Source organism: Nerophis lumbriciformis, linkage group LG03 (genome assembly GCF_033978685.3).
Source record: "Nerophis lumbriciformis linkage group LG03, RoL_Nlum_v2.1, whole genome shotgun sequence".
Lineage (NCBI taxonomy): Eukaryota > Metazoa > Chordata > Actinopteri > Syngnathiformes > Syngnathidae > Nerophis > Nerophis lumbriciformis.
The window spans coordinates 60393739-60416246 of record NC_084550.2 but is presented as its reverse complement, the minus strand read 5'-3'; the positions used below and the strand labels follow the sequence as shown (position 1 = coordinate 60416246).

Below are 22508 nucleotides of genomic sequence, written 5' to 3'. Positions count from 1 at the left end.
ACACCCACTTTGAGTCATGATTTAAAGTCATATCCAACAACTGCGACAACAACTTTTTACTGTCAACTTAGTTTCGTTTTTTAATGATTTCTGCTGGTGGTGGACCTCTGGATTTTTTCAACGCAAAAAATGTGCCTTGGCTCCAAAAAGGTTGAAAAACACTGCACTAGACGGACGTAGTTCAGACTGAGCAGGGAAGAAAGGCCTTCAATAAACATATTTGTACCACCTCCCAGGAACATACATGCTGCAAAGGTACACACCTAATGACCTGGCAACATGTTTTTCACAAACTTTACCTAAGAGCACTATAAATGAACATTACATCCAAGTAAGGTCCTGAGTAGTCGTGAGTTCAATCCCGGCCTCGGGATCTTTCTGTATGGAGTTTGCATGTTTTCCCCGTGACTGCGTGGGTTCCTTCCGGGTACTCCGGCTTCCTCCCACCTCCAAAGACATTCACCTGGGGATAGGTTGATTGGCAACACTAAATTGGCCCTAGTGTGTGGATGTGAGTGTGAATGTTGTCTGTCTGTCTGTCTGTCTGTGTTGGCCCTGCAATGAGGTGACAACTTGTCCAGGGTGTACACCGCCTTCCGCCCGATTGTAGCTGAGATAGGCTCCAGCGCCCCCCGCGACCCCGAAGGGAATAAGCGGTAGAAAATGGATGGATGGATGGATACATCCAAGTAGTAAATGCCTTGCCACTTTCTATAAGTTAGTACATTCCACAAATTCAGGCTGCCCTTTGTCACTGATTTTGTTCATAACTTTTGTGGACAGAATTTCTAGGCGCAGTCAAGGCGTTGAGGGTATCTGGTTTGGTGGCTGCAGGATTAGGTCTCTGCTTTTTGCAGATGATGTGGTCCTGATGGCTTCATCTGGCCAGGATCTTCAGCTCTCACTGGATCGGTTCGCAGCTGAGTGTGAAGTGACTGGAATGGGAATCGGCACCTCCAAGTCCGAGTCCATGGTTCTCGCCCGGAAAAGGGTGGAGTGCCATCTCCGGTTTGGGGAGGAGACCCTGCCCCAAGTGGAGGAGTTCAAGTACCTCGGAGTCTTGTTCACGAGTGAGGGAAGAGTGGATCGTGAGATCGACAGGCGGATCGGTGCGGCGTCTTCAGTAATGCGGACGCTGTATCGATCCGTTGTGGTGAAGAAGGAGCTGAGCCGGAAGGCAAAGCTCTCAATTTACCGGTCGATCTACGTTCCCATCCTCACCTATGGTCATGAGCTTTGGGTTATGACCGAAAGGACAAGATCACGGGTACAAGCGACCCAAATGAGTTTCCTCCGCCGGGTGGTGGGGCTCTCCCTGAGAGATAGGGTGAGAAGCTCTGCCATCCGGGGGGAGCTCAAAGTAAAGCCGCTGCTCCTCCATATCGAGAGGAGCCAGATGAGGTGGTTCGGGCATCTGGTCAGGATGCCACCCGAACGCCTCCCTAGGGAGGTGTTTAGGGCACGTCCGACCGGTAGGAGGCCACGGGGAAGACCCAGGACACGTTGGGAAGACTATGTCTCCTGGCTGGCCTGTGAACGCCTCGGGATCCCCCGGGAGGATCTGGACGAAGTGGCTGGGGAGAGGGAAGTCTGGACTTCCCTGCTTAGGCTGCTGCCCCTGCGACCCAACCTCGGATAAGCGGAAGAAGATGGATGGATGGACAAATTCATGTACTCCAGCTTTTCCTGTGCGTCGCTGAAAGAAACACCTTTCAACTTTCAACTTTTAATGTTTGGCACGCTGTTGACCCATACAGTGCTTGAATAATGAAGAAGGCAACATAAAACATTTTAGAAGCAACTAAAACAAAAGAACATTAGCAGCTTATAGACAGTGATACCTTAAGTCCACCTATCTATAAATGTAAAACTAAGAGCTGCTTAAGATATTTGTGAGCTTAGACTCCATCAACTCTCACGCTCAGATGCCGTAAAGTTGGGTGGTGTTGTTTCGGATGGTGGCGAGGACTGTGGGCATGTCATCCCCCCTCAGGAGGCTCAGCTCTTGCAGGGTATGGATGCCCATTCCTGGATGTGCAAACTTGCAGAGGTCTTTCCTCACCTGTCAAAATGAGAGCGATGTGAGAATTTAACTGTATGTAACTAGTGTTACCAAATCTGAGTTAGTGTGTACAAATATGGGAAAATAACTACAAATGTCCGCTTCATTCACTAAAGATCAATTACAATAATACATATGTTGGATATAGAGCACAAACAAACCCTTTACTTACTGAATCAAAAATATTAAAAGTCAATAACTGGGTGCATTTACAAACAGCTAAAATGATCTACAATGCAAACTATAACCTGCTATTAAGAATGTACAACAATTATTCCCAACAAAAGAGAAATATAACCTTAAAGGAACATCTTATTAAAACTATTGTATAACAATTAAGACCTTTAGCATATCAGTATGTGGAATCAAATTATGGAATGGATTAAGCAAAGAAATCAAACAAAGCACTAATATGATTCAGTTAAAGAGACTATAAACTATAAGTGTTCACAAAGTACAAAGAAGAAGAATTATGATAAACATCTTGAACCTTTTTAATAAAATAAATATGATTATTAATGTATTAAATATTAGTTTACTTACTTATAGTATATTTATTTGTTGTTCACTGTACTGTTAAAGAACAAATAAATGGGATACAACTGCTTTAATATGAAAAGGGGTATAATTAAATAAGCTCTGCTTCTTCCTACTCTTTAAGAATATAAATCGATATATCGATAAAAAGTTACACCCCTAGTTACCATTCTGTAAAAAGAGATGAAAAAAACCCAAATGTGTTCAGAAATGTGTTGTTTTTTCATGTTAAATGAAATTTTTGATGCTTTTAAATGGGGGTGGGGGCCCACATCAGGACTTGCTGCTTGATGAGAAGAGCAATATGTTCGCCTATGTCAGTCTCCAAAAGAGTCCCATAAGACTAAAAAAGGTCGCAATATTTTTTGCTTGTCGTCTTTTAAAGAAAGAGCATTTAGAGAGGTCTGATTACTTGCTAAATATAGTTCAGCAAGTCAGGAACGAGTATGTACGTATTTCTGTTATTGTTGTTCGCACCATGCGTGAGGTGGGTTTTGGATTTGTGACATCCCATTCCTTTGTACAGTGTGATTGGGCATTTGCTAAAAAGATAGCTGCAAATAATAAACAAGCCAAAGTTTGCCTCTCTCACAATAGACACAAAATGGCTAAATTGGCAACACCGATCCCTTTTGCTACATCCTCTTATTCTCTGGCAGATCAGTTGTGTACAAGGTGTGTTATGAGCAATACTGACACCTACTGTACGACCAACTGCTTTCACAGACCGTGCCGTTATGTTTTTGTGAGCCAGGGCGAACAATAATAATAGAATAATCCCATTATCGCTGTTAACTGGTTCCAGGCCTGACCACAGTATATGAATTTCTACAAAGTAGAAATTAAATATAGATCAAATATTTTCAAAGCTATAGTATAATAATAAAATACATGAAAGAACACCCACATTGTTTAATTCAATTTATTAAGTCTGCCTGAGGCTGAGCCAATAAAAGGCAGCGAAACTGAACAGTGCACTCTGATTGGTTAAGTCTCATTTGGTGGCCAATACTGCTGTAGTATTTACATTTTTAGGTCATTTAGCCTTTTTTATGCTTGAAAGTCTTGATTTCGGCAAAATATACATATGAGTATTATATGAACATGCTTATAAAAAAAAAATCTGCAATAGAGTGATGCCGCATACTTCAACATGCAATTTAACGATGAACGACTGTACTACCAGATTTATTATTGGCGGGCGGCAACAAATACATGAATGTACGGGGAGACACCAAGTAAGTGATACAAGTGTGACATCAATGCTTATTTAAACACAACTTTATAATTCTTAAATCCCTTAGTTTGTTATTCAAAACAGCAACAATGGGTCAGTTATGAATGAGCCCAAAAAAACGTGTGAGCAGAAAAAGGAATCAAAGCTACTCGGCGGTATAGCTCGGTTGGTAGAGTGGCCGTGCCAGCAACTTGAGGGTTCCAGGTTCAATCCCCGCTTCCGCCATCCTAGTCAATGCCGTTGTGTCCTTGGGCAAGACACTTTACCCACCTGCTCCCAGTGCCACCCACACTGCTTTAAATGTACAAACCCCGTTTCGTTTGAGTTGGGAAATTGTGTTAGATGTAAATATAAACAGAATACAATGATTTGCAAATCATTTTCAACCCATATTCAATTGAATATGCTACAAAGACAACATATTTGATGTTCAAACTGATAAACTTTTTTTTTTCCGCAAATAATCATTAACTTTAGAATTTGATGCCAGCAACACGTGACAAAGAAGTTGGGAAAGGTGGCAATAAATACTGATAAAGTTGAGGAATGCTCATCAAACACTTATTTGGAACATCCCACAGGTGTGCAGGCTAATTGGGAACAGGTGGGTGCCATGATTGGGTATAAAAGTAGATTCCATAAAATGCTCAGTCATTCACAAACAAGGATGGGGCAAGGGTCACCACTTTGTCAACAAATGCGTGAGCAAATTGTTGAACAGTTTAAGAAAAAACTTTCTCAACCAGCTACTGCAAGGAATTTTGGGATTTCACCATCTACGGTCCGTAATATCATCAAAGGGTTCAGAGAATCTGGAGAAATCACTGCACGTAAGCAGCTAAGCCCGTGACCTTCGATCCCTCAGGCTGTACTGCATCAACAAGCGACATCAGTGTGTAAAGGATATCACCACATGGGCTCAGGAACACTTCAGAAACCCACTGTCAGTAACTACAGTTGGTCGCTACATCTGTAAGTGCAAGTTAAAACTCTCCTATGCAAAGCGAAAACCGTTTATCAACAACACCCAGAAACACCGTCGGCTTCGCTGGGCCTGAGCTCATCTAAGATGGACTGATACAAAGTGGAAAAGTTTTCTGTGGTCTGACGAGTCCACATTTCAAATTGTTTTTGGAAATTGTGAACATTGTGTCCTCCGGACCAAAGAGGAAAAGAACCATCCGGATTGTTATAGGCGCAAAGTTGAAAAGCCAGCATCTGTGATGGTATGGGGGTGTATTAGTGCCCAAGACATGGGTAACTTACAAAACTGTGAAGGCGCCATTAATGCTGAAAGGTACATACAGGTTTTGGAGCAACATATGTTGCCATCCAAGCAACGTTACCATGGACGCCCCTGCTTATTTCAGCAAGACAATGCCAAGCCACATGTTACATCAATGTGGCTTCATAGTAAAAGAGTGCTGGTACTAGACTGGCCTGCCTGTAGTCCAGACCTGTCTCCCATTGAAAATGTGTAGCGCATTATGAAGCCTAAAATAGCACAACGGAGACCCCCGGACTGTTGAACAACTTAAGCTGTACATCAAGCAAGAATGGGAAAGAATTATACCTGAGAAGCTTAAAAAATGTGTCTCCTCAGTTCCCAAACGTTTACTGAGTGTTGTTAAAAGAAAAGGTGATGGAACACAGTGGAGAACATGCCCTTTCCCAACTACTTTGGCACGTGTTGCAGTCATGAAATTCTAAGTTATTTATTATTTGCAAAAAAAAATTAAAGTTTATGAGTTTGAACATCAAATATCTTGTCTTTGTCATGCATTCAATTGAATATGGGTTAAAAAGGATTTGCAAATCATTGTATTCTGTTTATATTTACATCTAACACAATTTCCCAACTCATATGGAAACAGGGTTTGTAACTTAGATATCGGGTTTCACTATGTAAAAGCGCTTTGAGTCACTAGAGAAAAGCGCTATATAAAGATAATTCACTTCACTACTCTGATGGGTTTTGCTACGTCTGCCGAGGAGCTAAAAATGTGTTTCAGTTTCAGGATTAATTACACATTTTTGAGTGAGACAGCTTTTTTACGGTCTCAATTTGAACGTACCGTCCTCGGCAGGAAATATGGAGCGTCGGTCTCCAGCACAATGCGGTTGAGAGGCACCTTGCAGGCAGCATCTCGAGCCAGGAAGGCGCTGGGATATGTGATCAAGGCTGTGAAGCCCACATACAGGTTGGGGAACTCCTCCAAGAAGGGCTCAATCACCGGGTAGCTGTTGGTGAAACAGTGCCTAGAATCCCAAATAAATCAATAAAGACAAAAAAAAGTATTGAGACAATTGTGTATCGTAAGTCAAAAGGGACATCTGTAGAAAATACACACCTGTGAATTTTGTAATCCCTGGGCACGTACTTCTTCATGATGACCATCAGGTCGTCATCTGCGTCGCGACAGTGGATGACAATGGGCTTCTGCATGGCCACAGCCCACTGCAGCTGAAGCCCGAACACCTTCACACCACGAGGACACCATTAGTCCACATTACCTAACAAAGAATGCTCGTTCTCACCTTTTTCTGTACATCGTAACACGCGTTGTTTTTGTGGGAGTAGTCTAAACCCATCTCGCCAAACGCCACCGCTTTCGGGTGCCCCATGGCTTTCAGTATGCTGCGTTCATGGGCGTCGCAGTACTCCTCGGCAAAGTGCGGGTGGCACCCAAACGCCCCCCAGACCTTGTCTTCCGCCAGTAAACCTTCCCACAGGGCGTCCTGCGCCATGATCCGAGGGTTGCAGAAGTCCGCGATGCAGCCGTGAAACTCGGCGGGAAAGCTGCTGCGGTATTTACTTTGGAAACTGCCGAAGGATCCTCTGAAGCGCAGCTTTGCGTAGAGCATGTCAAGGTGGCAGTGGGTGTCTATGAAGCCATATGCACCGTAGGGGTAGCGCGTCCGAGTGGGTTCAGGTTCCCTCAAGGACAGTCTTCTCTTAAGGTTGCTGCCATGGAGAACTGACAAAGGGGTGGAATGGATGGAAGAGCCGGCGTAGGATTGCCTCCGTGCATTTCTTCCTCCACTGTTTGAGCGTTGAGGCAGAGCGAAGGGGTCTGCCAAATCAATAACACTGGGGGAGCGTGCGGTCTTGCCGTCCACTCCGGCGGCTGAAGGACTCGTGCTTTTTTGCTGCTTGCCGGAGACCAACACAGTCCTCTGCGGAGTGTGGAATAGGTCCCGCATGTCCAGAGTGGAAGTTGAAGGTCCGGAGCAGTAATTTAATGGCGGACTGAGGTGTTGCCAGCCGTTGGAGGAGTCGTTCGCAGGACTCACACAGCAAGACAAATAATCTGGGATGTCCTCGAGCGAACGAAGGGACGTATCGCTCCAGTCCTCAGCTTGGGGTTCAGCCGATACATCGTCTTGGCCATCATGAGAGATGCTTTGCTGTGTTGTGTTGGGCTCTTCTTTGAGTTCAGCACTCTGAAACACCACAAGAACACCACTCAAACATCATGAAGGATGTGAAGATTTTGTAGACTGCAGTATTACAGTTTCAAAACCTTCTCCACAATGCCAGGATGGTATCAAACGAAAACTTTGTGTGTAGTTTTCTGGTCTAAAAATAAACTACATCTCCCCAGAATTTGCAATGTGGGGGCGTGGGGCGTAAGAGAAAGCAGGAAGTGTAGCGTATTCCACTTCTTAGTAGATAGAGGAATTGTTTTTTTCAAGATACGTTCATAACTTTTTAAGTTATGTTGTTAAACAAACCCTGGTAAAAACATAACCTCTGTGGGGGGGGGGTAACAAAGCACCTTCGTCTCCAGTGTTCAAAGCCAAAACACACTGGGTCAAGGTGCGCCGTGACGAGGGAAAGCAACTGCTACACACCAAACTACTTGATAAGCTACCATCACCCGGAAAAGATGAAGCCAACGCCATATTGATAATATTAAAACTTTAAATGTGAGTTTTTATCATGAATTGACTTAAACAAGTTGAAAAACGTATTCGGGTGTTGCCATTTAGTGGTCAATTGTACGGAATATGTACTGTACTGTGCAATCTACTAATAAAAGTTTCAATCAATCAATTTACTTTTCTGAGAAACTGTATTTAGAAATTGATAAAAAAAATGTCCACTCTTGTTTGAAAAGTAAAAGTTGAAAGACAGTGGATGTTCCCACACAATTCTTTGCACTTAAACATACTTGTTTTTAAGTTACAAATATGATTAGATCATTTGAGCTTTATGTTTTAGAATTCAATTACAGTAAGTGTGTTTATTTAAAATTATTAAGTCTTTTACTTTTTTGGGACAAACATCACAATAATATCGTACTGTGGTCTTAATAACTTTATAATATTGTACTGTGAGATTTTGATATCGTTACATCGCTAGCTTTTACAATGTGGAATTTGACCAGAATTATCTGTTGCATAGTAAAAAAAAATGGCCCTTGGACTACTGGCACATTTTCACTTTGGCCCTTGGAGACCAAAACATTGGGCAACCCTGCTTTAGAGTGTTTAATATTAAAGGCAAAACACGGGTGTTCTTTTTTATGGGGAAAGACTTGTATCCGTGATAGCATTTAAGCTAGCTAGCGATTAGCGCGCTAGCTGCTTCTCCAGGAAATGAGCATTATGAGGTTTTCAAAATGTGATAATCACAGTTTTACGATGATCAAAATTAGAAACGGTAACACTAACTGTAAGGAATTTTACATGGTTTTATTATTACAGTATAACGTATACATCCCTAGTACTCAGTTAACATATTTAGGAGACTCTTAATCATTCTTGCCAACCTTGAGACCTCCGAATTCGGTAGATGGGGGGGGGGGAGTATATTGTAGTGTCCCGGAAGAGTTAGTGCTGCAAGGGATTCTGGGTATTTGTTCTGCTGTGTTTATGTTGTGTTACGGTGCGGATGTTCTCCCGAAATGTGTTTGTCATTCTTGTTTGGTGTGGGTTCACAGTGTGGCGCATATTTGTAACAGTGTTAAAGTTGTTTATACGACCACCCTCAGTGTGACCTGTATGGCTGTTGATCAAGTATGAATTGCATTCGCTTGTGTGTGTGTAAAAGCCGCATATATTATGTGACTGGGCCGGCACGCTGTTTGTATAGAGAAAACAGGTTGTAGAGGACGCTAAAGGCAGTGCCTTTAAGGCACGCCCCCAATATTGTCGTCCGGGTGGAAATCGGGCAAAATTCGGGAGAATGGGTGCCCCGGGAGATTTTCGGGAGGGGCACTGAAATTCGGGAGTCTCCTGGGAAAATCGGGAGGGTTGGCAAGTATGTCTTAATTGTGAATGTTTGTGTAAATTGTTGGTTTCCCAAAGTCAGCTGGGATAGGCTCCAGCTCACCATGACCCTGAGCAGTCGATAAGAGAGGAAATAGTTGGAACTTACCGATATGCCTGCTGGTGTCTTTGTGTCCTGTTTTAGGCCGTCTGAAACCGTAACGAGCCGACAAGGGGACAGCTCATCTGGATTGTCCTGAGAGTCCTCAAACTTGTTTTCAAGCGTGGTCGGACTGCATGCTTCAGTCTTCACCGGTGTCGAAGACAGGCGGTCAATATTGGCACTTTTGGTAGGAGTGTGTGTTGATCCCAAGGCTGCCGTCAAAGCCCTCTTGTAAATAGCCTTCATCACGTCCTCCGCTGTCCCCACCTTCTTTTTCACGTCCAAGGATGTGTGGCTTTCTGTAGAGTCCTGGGAGATGACAAGATGACCAGGCTAACTCACAGTTCTGCAATAAAAATGTGGCAGGAGGTATTGAACGGATTCACCTTGAGTGACTCAAAGGTCATCCTGGAGCGCTTCCTCAGCTCCACTTTGCTGTGAGAGGGGACGGCATCACAGATCACCTCCGCTTTTCTCTTGGGAGTGTCCAGACTGAGCTCAGCGAAGCCCACCGATCCTGGCGTGTCACTGAGGGCCAAAGCTTCTTCGGGTAGCCTTTTTCCCGCCGAGGGCATGGAAGAGTGAGAAGAAGATGGGGTTGGCGAGGAAGCCCTTCGACGCCATCTAAAAGTCACCTTCTTCCTGCTGCTCTCCATGTCATGGAACCTAGACATGGCCAGAAAAGACATGATTCAAATCAATCATAGGATCCATAAATCCACTTTGTAATCCATTTAGGGCAAGGGTGTCCAAACTTTTTCCACTGAGGGCCGCACACTGAAAAATCAAAGCATACAGGGGCCATTTTGATATTTTAGATTTTCAAAACCAATACAATCTATAGATTTTTTTTTACCTTTAGGGCTCCCCTCAGGTTTTAATCTACTGAGACCGGATGAAAATAAATAATATAAAAAATGTTTCCCCTCAAATCTTAAATCTCTAGATCGGGGAGGGAGAAAATATTGTTTTTATATCGCAAAAATACAAAATGTGCAATATTTTCCACAATAAATATTTTAAAGTGGAATTTTTTTAAAGTATTTTTGTGCAATGACAGTTTAAAAAAAATCCCACAACAATTCAACAATTTTTTTAGTTTCAACATTTAAATCTTTAGATCAATTTCTGATCTATTTGTTGATTATAAGTTTTTATTATTTGTGTTTTTGGTTTGTTTTATGCCCTTTTTGCCAAAGAAAATGTTGTTTTTCATATGGCAAATACACAAAAAGTGCATTATTTTCCCCAAAAAAATATTTCAAAGTGGATTTTTTCACAATTATTTTGTGCAATGACAGTTAAAAAAAAATCCACTACACTTATTGGGGATCCAAAAGGGCCCCACTCATAACGGAGTTAAAAATAAGCCATACATTTTTTTTGCTTTCAACACTTAAATCTCTAGATCAATTTCATCGATTATAAGTTTTGATCATTTTTTCATGTTTTTTGTTTGTTTGATTTATGCGCTTTTTGTCAAAGAAAACATTGTTTTTTTATATCGCATATATACAAAAAGTGCAATATTTCCCCCAAAAAATATTTCAAAGTGGATTTTTAAAGTATTTGACAGTTTAAAAAAAAAAAAATCACACTACAATTCCATAAAATAGTAAAAAATAAGTCAACATTTTATTTTTTTTACTTTCAACACTTACATCTCTGGATCAATTTCTGATCTATTCGTTTTTATTATGTATGTGTTTTTTGTTTGTTTTTTGCCCTTTTTCCCCAAAGAAAACTGTTTTTCATATGGCAAATACACAAAATGTGCATTATTCTCCCCAAAATATATTTCAAGGTGGATTTTTTTTAACAATCATTTTGGGCAATGACAGTTTAAAAAAATCCACAACAATTTATTGGGGATCCAAAAGGGCCCCACTCACAAGAGTGAAAACTAAGGCATGCATTTTATTGTTTGCCTTCAACAGTTAAATCTCTAATAGTTATGTGTTTTTTGTTTGTTTGTTTCATGCCCTTTTTGACAAATAATACTTTGTTTTTCATATAGCAAACACACAAAATGTGCAATGTTTTCCCCAAAAAAACATTTCATTGGGTTTTTTTTAAACTATTTTTGTGCAATGACAGTTAAACAAATCCCACTACAATTATTGGGGATCCTAAAGGGCCCCACTCATAAAAGAGTTAAAAATAAGTCATACATTTTATTTTTTTACTTTCAACAGTTAAATCTCTATTATTTTTGTGTTTTTTGTTTGTTTGTTTCATGCCATTTTTGCCAAAGAAAACTTTGTTTTTCATATAAGAAACATACAAAATGTGCAATATTTCCACAAAAAAATATTTCAATGTGGATTTTAAAATATTTTTTTGTGCGATGACAATCCCACTACAATTCTATAAAATAGGGAAAAAAATAGTCATACATTTTATTTTTTTTACTTTTAACATTTAAATCTCTTGATCATTTTATGATCTATTTTTTGATTCTAAGTTTTTATTATTTATGTTTGTTTTATGCCCTTTTTGCCATATACAACTTTTCATATGGCAAACACACAAAATGTGCAATGTTTTCCCAAAAAAATATTTCAGTGTTTTTCTTTTACTATTTTTTGTGCAATGACAGTTAAAAAAATCCAACTATAATTATTGGGGATCCAAAAGGGCCCCACTCATAAAAGAGTTAAAAAATAAGTCTTACATTTCATTTAAAATTTGTTTAAATGTTTAAATCTCTAGATCAATTTTTGATCCATTCGCTGATTATAAGTTTTCTTTTTTGTCTGTGTGTTTGTTTTATGCCAATTTTTGCCAAAGAAAACTGTTTTTTAAAAGGCAAACACACAAAATGTGCAATATTTTCCCCAAAAGTATTTCACAGTGGATTTAGTGATGTATTTTTTTGAGCAATGACAGTTTTAAAGAAAAAAAAACAGCGTGCATGGCAGCTTTGTGTCATTAGAGTCAACTTTGCACATTTTTTTCGTTTCATTTCACCTACTATGAATTGATTAACGTGGACCCCGACTTAAACCAGTTGAAAAACGTATTCCGGTGTTACCATTTAGTGGTCTTTTGTACGAAATATGTACTGTACTGTGCAATCTACTAATAAAAGTTTCAATGAATCAAACCTGTTTGTTCTTTTGTTCCACTTTTTAAGTTTTTTTTTTGTTTTTTGTTTTTAAATAGTACTTTTAGAATGTGTTCAAAAAGGAGCTGCGAGCCGCACTTTGGACACCCCTGACTTACTGTAGGGTGACGTGTGTTCTATCCCAGCTGGTCCTCCCTCCTTAATCCAGGACTGTGTTCCAAACAAACTCTTCAAGCTGTTTGAACTGTAAAGTATGAACATTCACATAGGTATTAATTCATGCAAGTAAACAAAGTATTTATTTATCTTTTTAATCAACAAACGTGTTATGTTGACATCATTTAAAGGCGTTTCCTTTGACAAAATAACATGCATCCAGAGACTGTTTACCACCTGAAAAGGAGTTTAACCTTTGCAACCTCATTATACTATTGGCTAAGTTTTATAATCATAAATGTAAGGTTCTCAACACCCGACCTGTTTTTTGTGCCTTTAAAAAATAATTAGAAATTTACTTTAAAACACTTTCTTCCTCTAACAACCAAAAAGCTGTGAAAACTATGATGCTGTGCTCCAAATTTGGTTTATTTACGGAACTTGTGTGAGCCTATAACTATACACACACACATATACATATATATATATATATATATATATATATATATGTATATATATTAGGCATGTCAGATAATATCGGACTGCCGATATTATCGGCCGATAAATGCTTTAAAATGTAATATTAGAAATGATCGGTATCGGTTTTGTTATTATCGGTATCGGTTTTTAAAAGTCAAATGTATGACGTTTTTAAACGCCGCTGTGTACACGGACGTAGGGAGAGGTATAGAGAGAGACAATAAACCTTTTAGGCACTTCCTTTACGTGCATCCCATCCCAGTCACATAATACCTACCGGCTTTACTCATTACGAATTGAAGCAAGACATACTTGGTCAACAGCCATACAGGTCACACCGAGGGTGGCCGTATAAACAACTTTAACACTGTTACAAATATGCGCCACACTGTGAACCCACACCAAACAAGAATGACAAACACATTTCGGGAGAACATCCGCACCGTAACACAACATGAACACAACAGAACAAATACCCAGAATCCCTTATAGTACTAATTCTTTCGGGACGCTACAATATAACCCCCCCCCCGGCTAACCCCTACCCCCCACCTCAACCTCTCATAGTCTCACTCAGGGAGAGCATGTCCCAAATTCCAAGCTGCTGTTTGGATAGATAGATAGATAGTACTTTGATTCCTTCAGGAGAGTTACCTCAGGAAAATTTAAATTCCAACAGCAGTGTACAGAATCGAATTTAAAAGGTAAAAAGTAAATAATGGGGGTATAAATGGAAACAGAATAGAAAAATATTACAATAAGAATAAAACTAAAAAGCAACAATGATAATAAAAAATATAACAGTAAAATAAGAATATAACAAGAGAAACTAGGCAGTAGTGACCATGTCATGAAAAACTATTGCACTGTTATTGTTTTGAGGCATGTTAAAAAAAAAAAAAAGCACTTTGTGACTTCAATAATAAATATGGCAGTGCCATGTTGGCATTTTTTTCCATAACTTGAGTTGATTTATTTTGGAAAACCTTGTTACATTGTTTAATGCATCCAGCGGGGCATCCCAACAAAATTAGGCATAATAATGTGTTTATTCCACGACTGTATATATCGGTATCGGTAATTAAGAGTTGGACAATATCGGAATATCGGTTAAAAAAAGCCCTTATCGGACATCTCTAATATATATATATATATATATATTAGAGATGCGCGGTTTGCGGGCACAACCGCGGAGTCCGCGGATTATCCGCGAATCGTGCGGATGAAATTTAAAAAAATTAGATTTTATCAGCGGGTCGGGTCGGGCGATTGAAATAAAAAAAAAAAAAAGATTTTAAATAGATTCAGGCGGGTGGCAGTTAAACCAATTCGGAAATATGATGTAGCGGCTAGCTACGGGGTGTTAGCCAACGGCTTTGGCTGGGGGGCGGGACTTCCGGGCAAGTTAGGGAAGTGACGTTGTTGACAGGAAGTGTTAGTTCGAGTTTTGCCGGGAAAGAGGGGAGACGCACATTGGAGCTGTTGTGTGGTTACATTGCATCTTATTACAATAAATACGAGACAAACGAATAAGTCTATGAGCCTACGTTCCTGGGAACATTACAATATATACATAGTTAAATGTTGTTACCCACATACGAAAAACGAGCAGGCACCTGCTGCATATGCCACAACAGAAGAAAAAAAAAAAAAAGAGATGGACACTTTTACGGAGCGGAGAAGGCCCCCGACGCCTCGCCGGGGTCCGGGACCGAGGCCCCTTCCCCCGAGAGGGCCCCACCGGAAGCCGTAGCTGAGGCGATCCGCGAGAAGGGCCCGACGCACGTCCAGGGTCACCACCGCGCCCACCGCACCGACACCCCGCCTCGTCCGCCTTCGCCGCGGCCGGCGTCACGGGCAGCAGGTAAGCAGCTTACCTGCCCGCCACCCCCGTGGCCGGGGGCTCGTAACAGGGGTCACTCCGCGCGCAGTGCGCTCACGAAAGGGGTGGGGCTCACCCTGGTTGATATAGACAGCAGCTAGGACGGTGGCCATGGAAGTTGGAACCCGCTAAGGAGTGTGTAACAACCCACCTGCCGAATCAACTAGCCCTGAAAATGGATGGCGCTGGAGCGTCGGGCCCATATACCCGGCCGTCGCCGGCAGCGAGACGCGCTTGGGGGTGCGCTCAGCGCGGCTCCCATATGATTGCGCACTGGTGTGCGTCTGGGTCGTGACAGCGTGGCACGCGAATGTCTGTGCTGCGTTGGATCAGTCTCCTTTCTTTAACAGGCAAAAGCTTTATAACCTCACTAATGCCTTGCATCGTCTATATTAGATATATAACAACGGGCGGGTGCGGGCGGATGGCGGGCGGATGCAGTTCTGATCAAATGTTAGATCGGGTGGATTGCGGATGGTTGACGACTTTCTGATGCGGTTGCGGATGAAATAATTGCCTATCCGCGCATCTCTAATATATATATATATATATATATATATATATATATATATATATATATATATATATATATATATATATATATATATATATATTGCATTCTTATTTCGTTGCTTTATTGACTTTACAACCTTCTGGCGCTGTTTTGTACTTGTTTTGACTATTAGTATTTCTTTAAAGAAAAAAAAGAAAAAAGAAAAAAATAATAGTCAGAGTTTTGTGGAGCACCACCTTACAAAACACGACATAAAAGGCTTACAACTCTACCTTACCTTGTGGAAAACAATTATTGTGACTTTCGTCTTCGTAAAAAGTGAAGTATTTGAATGTTTAAGGGGATGTGTGAGTAGCATGTTAGCTACCTAGTTAGCATTTCGCGCTTAAGTCAATTAGTGCAGGCTAGCGGCTAAGCTAGCTGCTAACTAAGCTAGCTTCGCTTTAGCCACGAACGTTACTTACGTCGACACTCAAAATATTCCCTTTTTACAGAAAATTGGCACAATTAAATAGAGACCAACTTACTCAAAGTCATATTAAAAAGCAAATGGCCATGCATTTAACGCACAGTCCGTGTTCGTATAAAATGCCAAAGGCATGTACCTTTTTCTGTGGGGGAAGTTGAAATGTCTTGATGAAATATCCACGCAGCCTTTTCACTTGAAGCTGCCGCTACCAAACTAAAAGTTTAAAAAAAACTTTGAACGGAACATACATTTATTTTTTTGGAGTGCATTGCCTGGACTCAGGAGGATGTTTTAGTCAAATTAAAGAGAGGCTACCGCCAGAGGGCGACAAATTCCAGCTTGGTCTCATCTCGCGAGATTTTGTGCCGAGGGCCCTTTTATAATGCAAACATGTCTACGACTATATTATTAAATGACATGTGAATGTAGACACAATGTTTTTCCACTTTGAAGAGCTGTATTATTTATCACATAAGCAAAAACAAGTTTGTGGCATTTGATTTTATTTATTTTTTTACTTGTGTTTGCATTACATTTTTCCTTGGACAGTACAAGAATTGGCCTAAGAATAGGGATGTCCGATAATGGCTTTTTGCCGATATCCGATATTGTCCAACTCTTTAATTACCGATACCAATATCAACCGATATATACAGTCGTGGAATTAACACATTATTATGCCTAATTTGGACAACCAGGTATGGTGAAGATAAGGTCCTTTAAAAAAAAAAAAAAGAAAAAAAAAAAAAAGAGAGAAATTAAAAATATTTTCTTGAATAAAAAGAAAGTGAAACAATATAAAAACAGTTACATAGAAACTAGTAATTAATGAAAATGAGTCAAATGAAGTGTTAAAGGTTAGTACTATTAGTGGACCAGCAGCACGCACAATCATGTGTGCTTACGGACTGTATCCCTTGCAGACTGTATTGATATATATTGATATATAATGTAGGAACCACAATATTAATAACAGAAAGAAACAACCCTTTTGTGTGAATGAGTGTAAATGGGGGAGGGAGGTTTTTTGGGTTGGTGCACTAATTGTAAGTGTATCTTGTGTTTTTTATGTTGATTTAATAAAATAAAATAAAAAATAAAAAAACGATACCGATAATTTCCGATATTACATTTTAAAGCATTTATCGGCAGGCCGATATCTCTACCTAAGAACAATGAGAACTGATAAATATGTTTTCTTTTAGAACAAAGGCGGAAGTAGCAGAAACACTGACACTAAGAGCATTAACGACAACTTCCATAAACTGTACAGAATGTCTTTAATGTCAGTGAGGGGCATTTTGTACGCCCTCGTCCCAGGAAGAATGCTTTGCGGAAATCTTTTATTTATAGATCTGTATCGCTCTGGAATAACCTGCCTCCAATTCTCACCGGCATTGAAAGTAAACAGGTTTTTAAAAAGAAAGTAATATTTTATCTGAGTCTTTAAATTAGTTTGCTCGTTGATGATTTGTTTGGTTTTATATTGTGTAGTTATATTTATATGGTCATTTTTATTCTGTGACTGTAAATTGTTTGCTTGTTTTCTTATTGATGCTTTTATTTTTTTCTGTATTGTGTAGTTATAATTATATGCTTTTATTTGTAATTGTATTGAACTGTGGGTTGTTGTGGCAACCAGCTAATGGGGATCCTTAATAAAAATCAAAAATCAAATGTCAACAATATACAGTCGTGGTCAAAAGTGTACATACACTTGTAAAGAACATCATGTCATGGCTGTCTTGAGTTTCCAATCATTTCTACAACTCTTATTTTTTTGTGATAGAGTGATTGGAGCACATACTTGTTGGTCACAAAAAACATTCATGAAGTTTGCTTCTTTTATGAATTTATTATGGGTCTACTGAAAATGTGAGCAAATGTGCTGGGTCAAAAGTATACATACAGCAATGTTAATATTTGCTTACATGTCCCTTGGCAAGTTTACCTGCAATACGGCGCTTTTGGTAGCCATCCACAAGCTTCTGCTTGAATTGTTGACCACTCCTCTTGACAAAATTGCTGCAGTTCAGCCAAATTTGTTGGTTTTCTGACATGGACTTGTTTCCTCAGCATTGTCCACATGTTCTCAATTGGGTGACCAAAAAAGTAATACACACACTGCGAAAAGTCAGTGTTCAAAAACAAGAAAAAAAAAAAAAAAAAGAGGGGTATTTTATTTGAACTAAGCAAAAATATCTGCCAATAGAACAAGAAAATGTGGCTTGTCAAGACTTTCCAAAACAAGTAAAGTTAGCTAACCTCAATGAACCCAAAAATACCTTAAAATAAGTATATTCTCACTAATAACAAGTGCACTTTTCTTGGTAGAAAAAAAAGAGACCTTTTTGCTCAATATGTTGAAAAATATTCTTAAATGAAGTAAATGCTAGTGCCATTATCTTGACATAATGACAAGGATTTTTTTTTTCATGCTTGAAGTAAGAAATGATTACTTAAAAAAAGTAGTTTTATACTTGTGAGTGTTGATGAACAGTTGATATTCTAGTTTCAAGCATGTTTTACTCAATATAGCTCATCAAATCTCAGCAACAAGCTGTAATATCTTACTGGGATCATTTAGAACCAAAACACTTAAAACAAGTAAAACTAACATAACATCTGCTTAGTGAGAATAATTATCTTATCAGACAGAAAATAAGCAAATATCACCCTTATTTGAGATATTTCATCTTACTTAGATTTCACTTTTTGCAGTGTATAACCTCCCCCTCAAAGAAAATCTATTTTGATTCATTTTAATTTAAATTCTCAGAGTTTAGGGAGTCCAAGAGATGTCTTGTAGGCACCGAGGCTGCATCCTTTACCTGTAAGGTGAAGAAATAAAGACGGAGGGGGTCACTCATGCAACATTCAAGTACATTATGTCAGTGACGTGCGGTGAGGTTGATGGCTGGTGAGGCACTGACTTCATCACAGTCAGATTTACAAACATATGAACCCTAAAGAGTATCTTATTCACCATTTGATTGGCAGCAGTTAAGGGGTTATGTTTAAAAGCTCATACCAGCATTCTTCCCTGCTTGGCACTCAGCATCAAGGCTTGGAATTGGGGGTTAAATCACCAAAAATTATTGTTATTATCGCTGCTGCCCACTGCCCCCCTCACCTCCCAGGGGGTGATCAAGGGGATGGGTCAAATGCAGAGGACACATTTCACCACACCTAGTGTGCGTGTGACAATCATTGGTACTTTAACTTAACTTTAACTTTACACATACAAACTGTAGCACACAAGAAAGCACATTTAATTAAAAAAAACGTTATTATGGTCTTACCTTTACTTATAAGTGCGGGAACAGTGGTGTTCGTGTTGGAGGAGTTGTGAATGAATGAAATATGAAATCCATGCTGCAGTCTGCAGGTGTACCTAATGTTGTGTCCCTGCAGTCGTTCACGGCTCCTCCGACGCAAGCATTGTTGTTTTTGCACTTTTTGGCTTCTTGTTAAGTGACTTTTTTTGGGTGGATTCGGTCTTGCACGTGGAGGGTTTGGGTGTGGGCTTTGGTTGGTGTGGTGCTCCCGTCGGGGGGGGGTGTGCATTCTGCGGCGGGGGTGCATTAACCGGCACCAGGAGGCGGGATTACTGCGAGCCTCACACAGTGCGTTTTCGCAGCAGTTTTATGATTGCTCAGCATAAAAAATACGTTACACACATACAGTTGTTGACAAAATATACTGTACATTATATACCTCAGCTGACTAAACTATGGAAATGTATAATATAATTCATATAGCAATACGGTCTCACTGCACAGCAGGCCAGCAGTTAGCCGAGTCCGCAATCCATGGTGAGGCACTGAGTGACGTGCCTCAACTGGCTGCTGATCACCGCACCGTCTCTTCTCAGTATTTGAACGGCAAATGTGAAAATTCAGCGATTTTGAATAAAAATAATCTAAAACTGGTGAAGTTAAATGGAAAATAACTTTATAGTATAATCACTGGATACATATAACAATTTAATTAATTTTTTTTCTTTTTACATTTTTTTTCTTTCCATGACCGCACGTCACTGCATTATGTTATTATATTTCATGGATAATACTTTTTTTTTTTGAGCAACAACAGTTTCTTGACATAATTTTCCTCCATGTGTGCATATTTTAATGTGGCTTATTGGGTTTTCATATTACATTTTAAACTCTTATCTCGACCACAATGGCAATAAATCAATTCTCTTCTGTACATGCGCCAATCTTTCTTCCTAAACGTTACATTTTGTCATGTAATCTAATTATTTTTGAACTCGACAATATTACGGTAGATTTAAACAAAGAAAGAAAAAAAAAGACCATCACGGATATAATAAAGTCATCTGAAAAAAAAAAGAAAAAGGAAAATATTAAAACATATAAAAAAAACTCCACAAGGCAAGTGTTTGAAAAGGAGCAGGAAAAAGTTAAAGTTAAAGTGTGGCGAAATTATTCTCTGCATTTGACCCATCACCCTTGATCACTCGCTGGGAGGTGAGGGGAGCAGTGAGCAGCAGCAATGGCCGCGCCCGGGAATCATTTTTGGTGATTTAACCCCCAATTCCAACCCTTGATGCTGAGTGCCAAGCAGGGAGGTAATCGCTCCCATTTTTATAGTCTTTGGTATGACTCGGCCGGGGTTTGAACTCAAAGTTGATCTTATAGCATTCTGCCCTATGCTCAGTTTACCATTTTCTGAACATATTTATCTTACGCATTACACATGATCAAACTACAAGTGTTGTACACTTTAATTATCATGGTCTTGGTCACCTCCCTGACTAGACTAATGCAAGAACTGGGAGACTAGTCAGGATAGAGGGAAAGATGAATGCAGAAATGTACAGAGACATCCTGGAGGAAAACCAACGCTTCCCATCCAACCTGATGGAGCCTGAGAGGTGGTGTAAAGAGAAATGGGTGAAACTGCCCAAAGATAGGTGTGCCAAACTTGTGGCATCGTATTCAAAAAAGACTTAGGCTGTAATTGCTGCCAAAGATGCATCAACAAATTATTGACTGTCAATACTTAAGTATATGTGATTTTTTTAATACATGTGAAATGTAAAAAAAACTTGTCACATTGTTATTATGGGGTATTGAGTGTAGAATTTTGAGGACAAAAATGAATGTGTTCCATTTAGGAAAAAGTGAAGCGCTGTGAATACTTCCACTGCATATACAACTTGTATTTTAAGCTGCATGAAATGTATCAGTGAACGAGTACTGTTAGAACAATTTTTTCTAAATGATCACAAAAACTTTGTATTACATTGAGTTCCTAGCAGGGGAACGGGAGCTGTCTTTCAAACCTACCAAGAAGAAGTCTCCTAAAACTCCACTGTGTAAGGGGGACGCAAGATGGTGTTCCTGTGTTCTCTCGTGTATGGTAATCAACAGAAGGATGTTGTTCTGGCCCAAGGACTTCAAAGCGGAGAGAACCAAGGATCTGCCCAATTTCCAGACAAACTCTTTTTGAAGTATTTTACGAACTCTTTTTGAACTATTTTACGACCTCTTCTTTTGAACTGTTCGGTAACCAAAGGCAACGCTGTTTACGACCCACTTCCCTCTAAAAGCAGCTGTGGTCAGGTGGGGGGAGAAAGTCAAATAAAGAAGGAGGAGTGCAATCTTTGGGCAGAGCGTGCTGGAGATTGTAGAAGGGTACAATGTCCGGGCGACTCTCCTCAATATATTGAGTCCAAATTGAATTCTGTCTCTGTTTAATTCTTTGCCTCTTGTCTTGTTTAATAGATGTCATCAGTGTTTGAACCTGACAAGTACAATAAGTATCATGAAGTCCCAGCCCTCATGAAGGCTGCATGCCTCACATTCCTGGTGTCTGACAAGTGAAAGTGAAAGTGATAATTTCGGCGACAAAAACTCACATTTTGTGGCTTTCTTCTCAAGCAGCCAGTAGCAGAAGCCCCTCCTGGCACGTTCATTAAACACATTCCTGTACTCGGGCATGTTTTGAGGCCGCACGATGTTTTTCGCTGTCTTATGACCTGAAATAAAAAGTTAATACAATATACCCAAACGGACTCAAGGAATAAACTGTGTGGAAAAACAATATTATTATAGTACTGACTGTGTGCTTGCAGGGACGTTTCATTCCGGTTCCCTGAAGGCGACGTGTTGATGGCGGCACGTCTTGGAGCACCTTTTTAACAGCAACAATCATAACATTTATTGTGTGAATGCCCCAGCATTCAGCTAGAATTTTGATCGTGTTGGACAGGAAGTCACGCTCAAACACAAAATAAAGTACTTTCAAAATAATATAGTCCGTATTCAAGGCGGATCGTATTTTACACTTTGAAACGTCCGAATGACGTCAGAGTCATTTCACCTTGTTGACCCAAATGCTGACTCTGGACGTCCAAAATTAAGGAATCATATACAGGCATATCCCGGGCAGCTATGTGCGCATATGGGGTCCTGTGTCAATACCAGCTAATAGTGAAGATGCCCATTTTCTTACCGCATTTTGTTACGTTACAGCCTCATTACAAATGGAATAAATAATAATTGTAAAAAGCACTTTACATTGAGTAAACAACCTCAAAGTGCTACAGTGTATTAAAAAAATAAATCAATAAAAATTAAAATAAAAAGATAATAAAAAAATAAATAAAAATATAAACTAGAACAGCCAAATAGCTAGAACTAGTATGCATATATCTAAAAAAAAAAAAAAAAAAAGGTTTTTTTAAAAAGAAGGGTTT

The 22508-nt window shown here is 39.7% G+C and overlaps 1 protein-coding gene across 3 annotated transcripts; it reads right to left on the bottom strand.

Annotated features, from left to right (window-relative positions):
- Nucleotides 1-1691: 1691 nt before the first annotated feature.
- tatdn2 (TatD DNase domain containing 2) lies at nt 1692-16127 on the bottom strand. Of its 3 annotated transcripts, none has more exons than XM_061929660.2 (8): nt 15918-16127; nt 12439-12524; nt 9600-9879; nt 9220-9522; nt 6375-7280; nt 6188-6315; nt 5912-6095; nt 1692-2062 (listed from the first exon to the last, which is right to left on the bottom strand). In XM_061929660.2, the coding sequence occupies exons 3-8, from the start codon at nt 9867-9869 to the stop codon at nt 1922-1924; spliced, it is 1932 nt and encodes a 643-aa protein (XP_061785644.2). In that variant the 5' UTR covers nt 9870-9879; nt 12439-12524; nt 15918-16127; the 3' UTR covers nt 1692-1921. The 3 variants fall into 3 exon arrangements, with proteins under 3 accessions (XP_061785644.2, XP_061785654.2, XP_061785659.2); XM_061929670.2 differs by having other exon boundaries at nt 12439-12515; XM_061929675.2 differs by lacking the exon at nt 12439-12524.
- Nucleotides 16128-22508: the final 6381 nt, after the last annotated feature.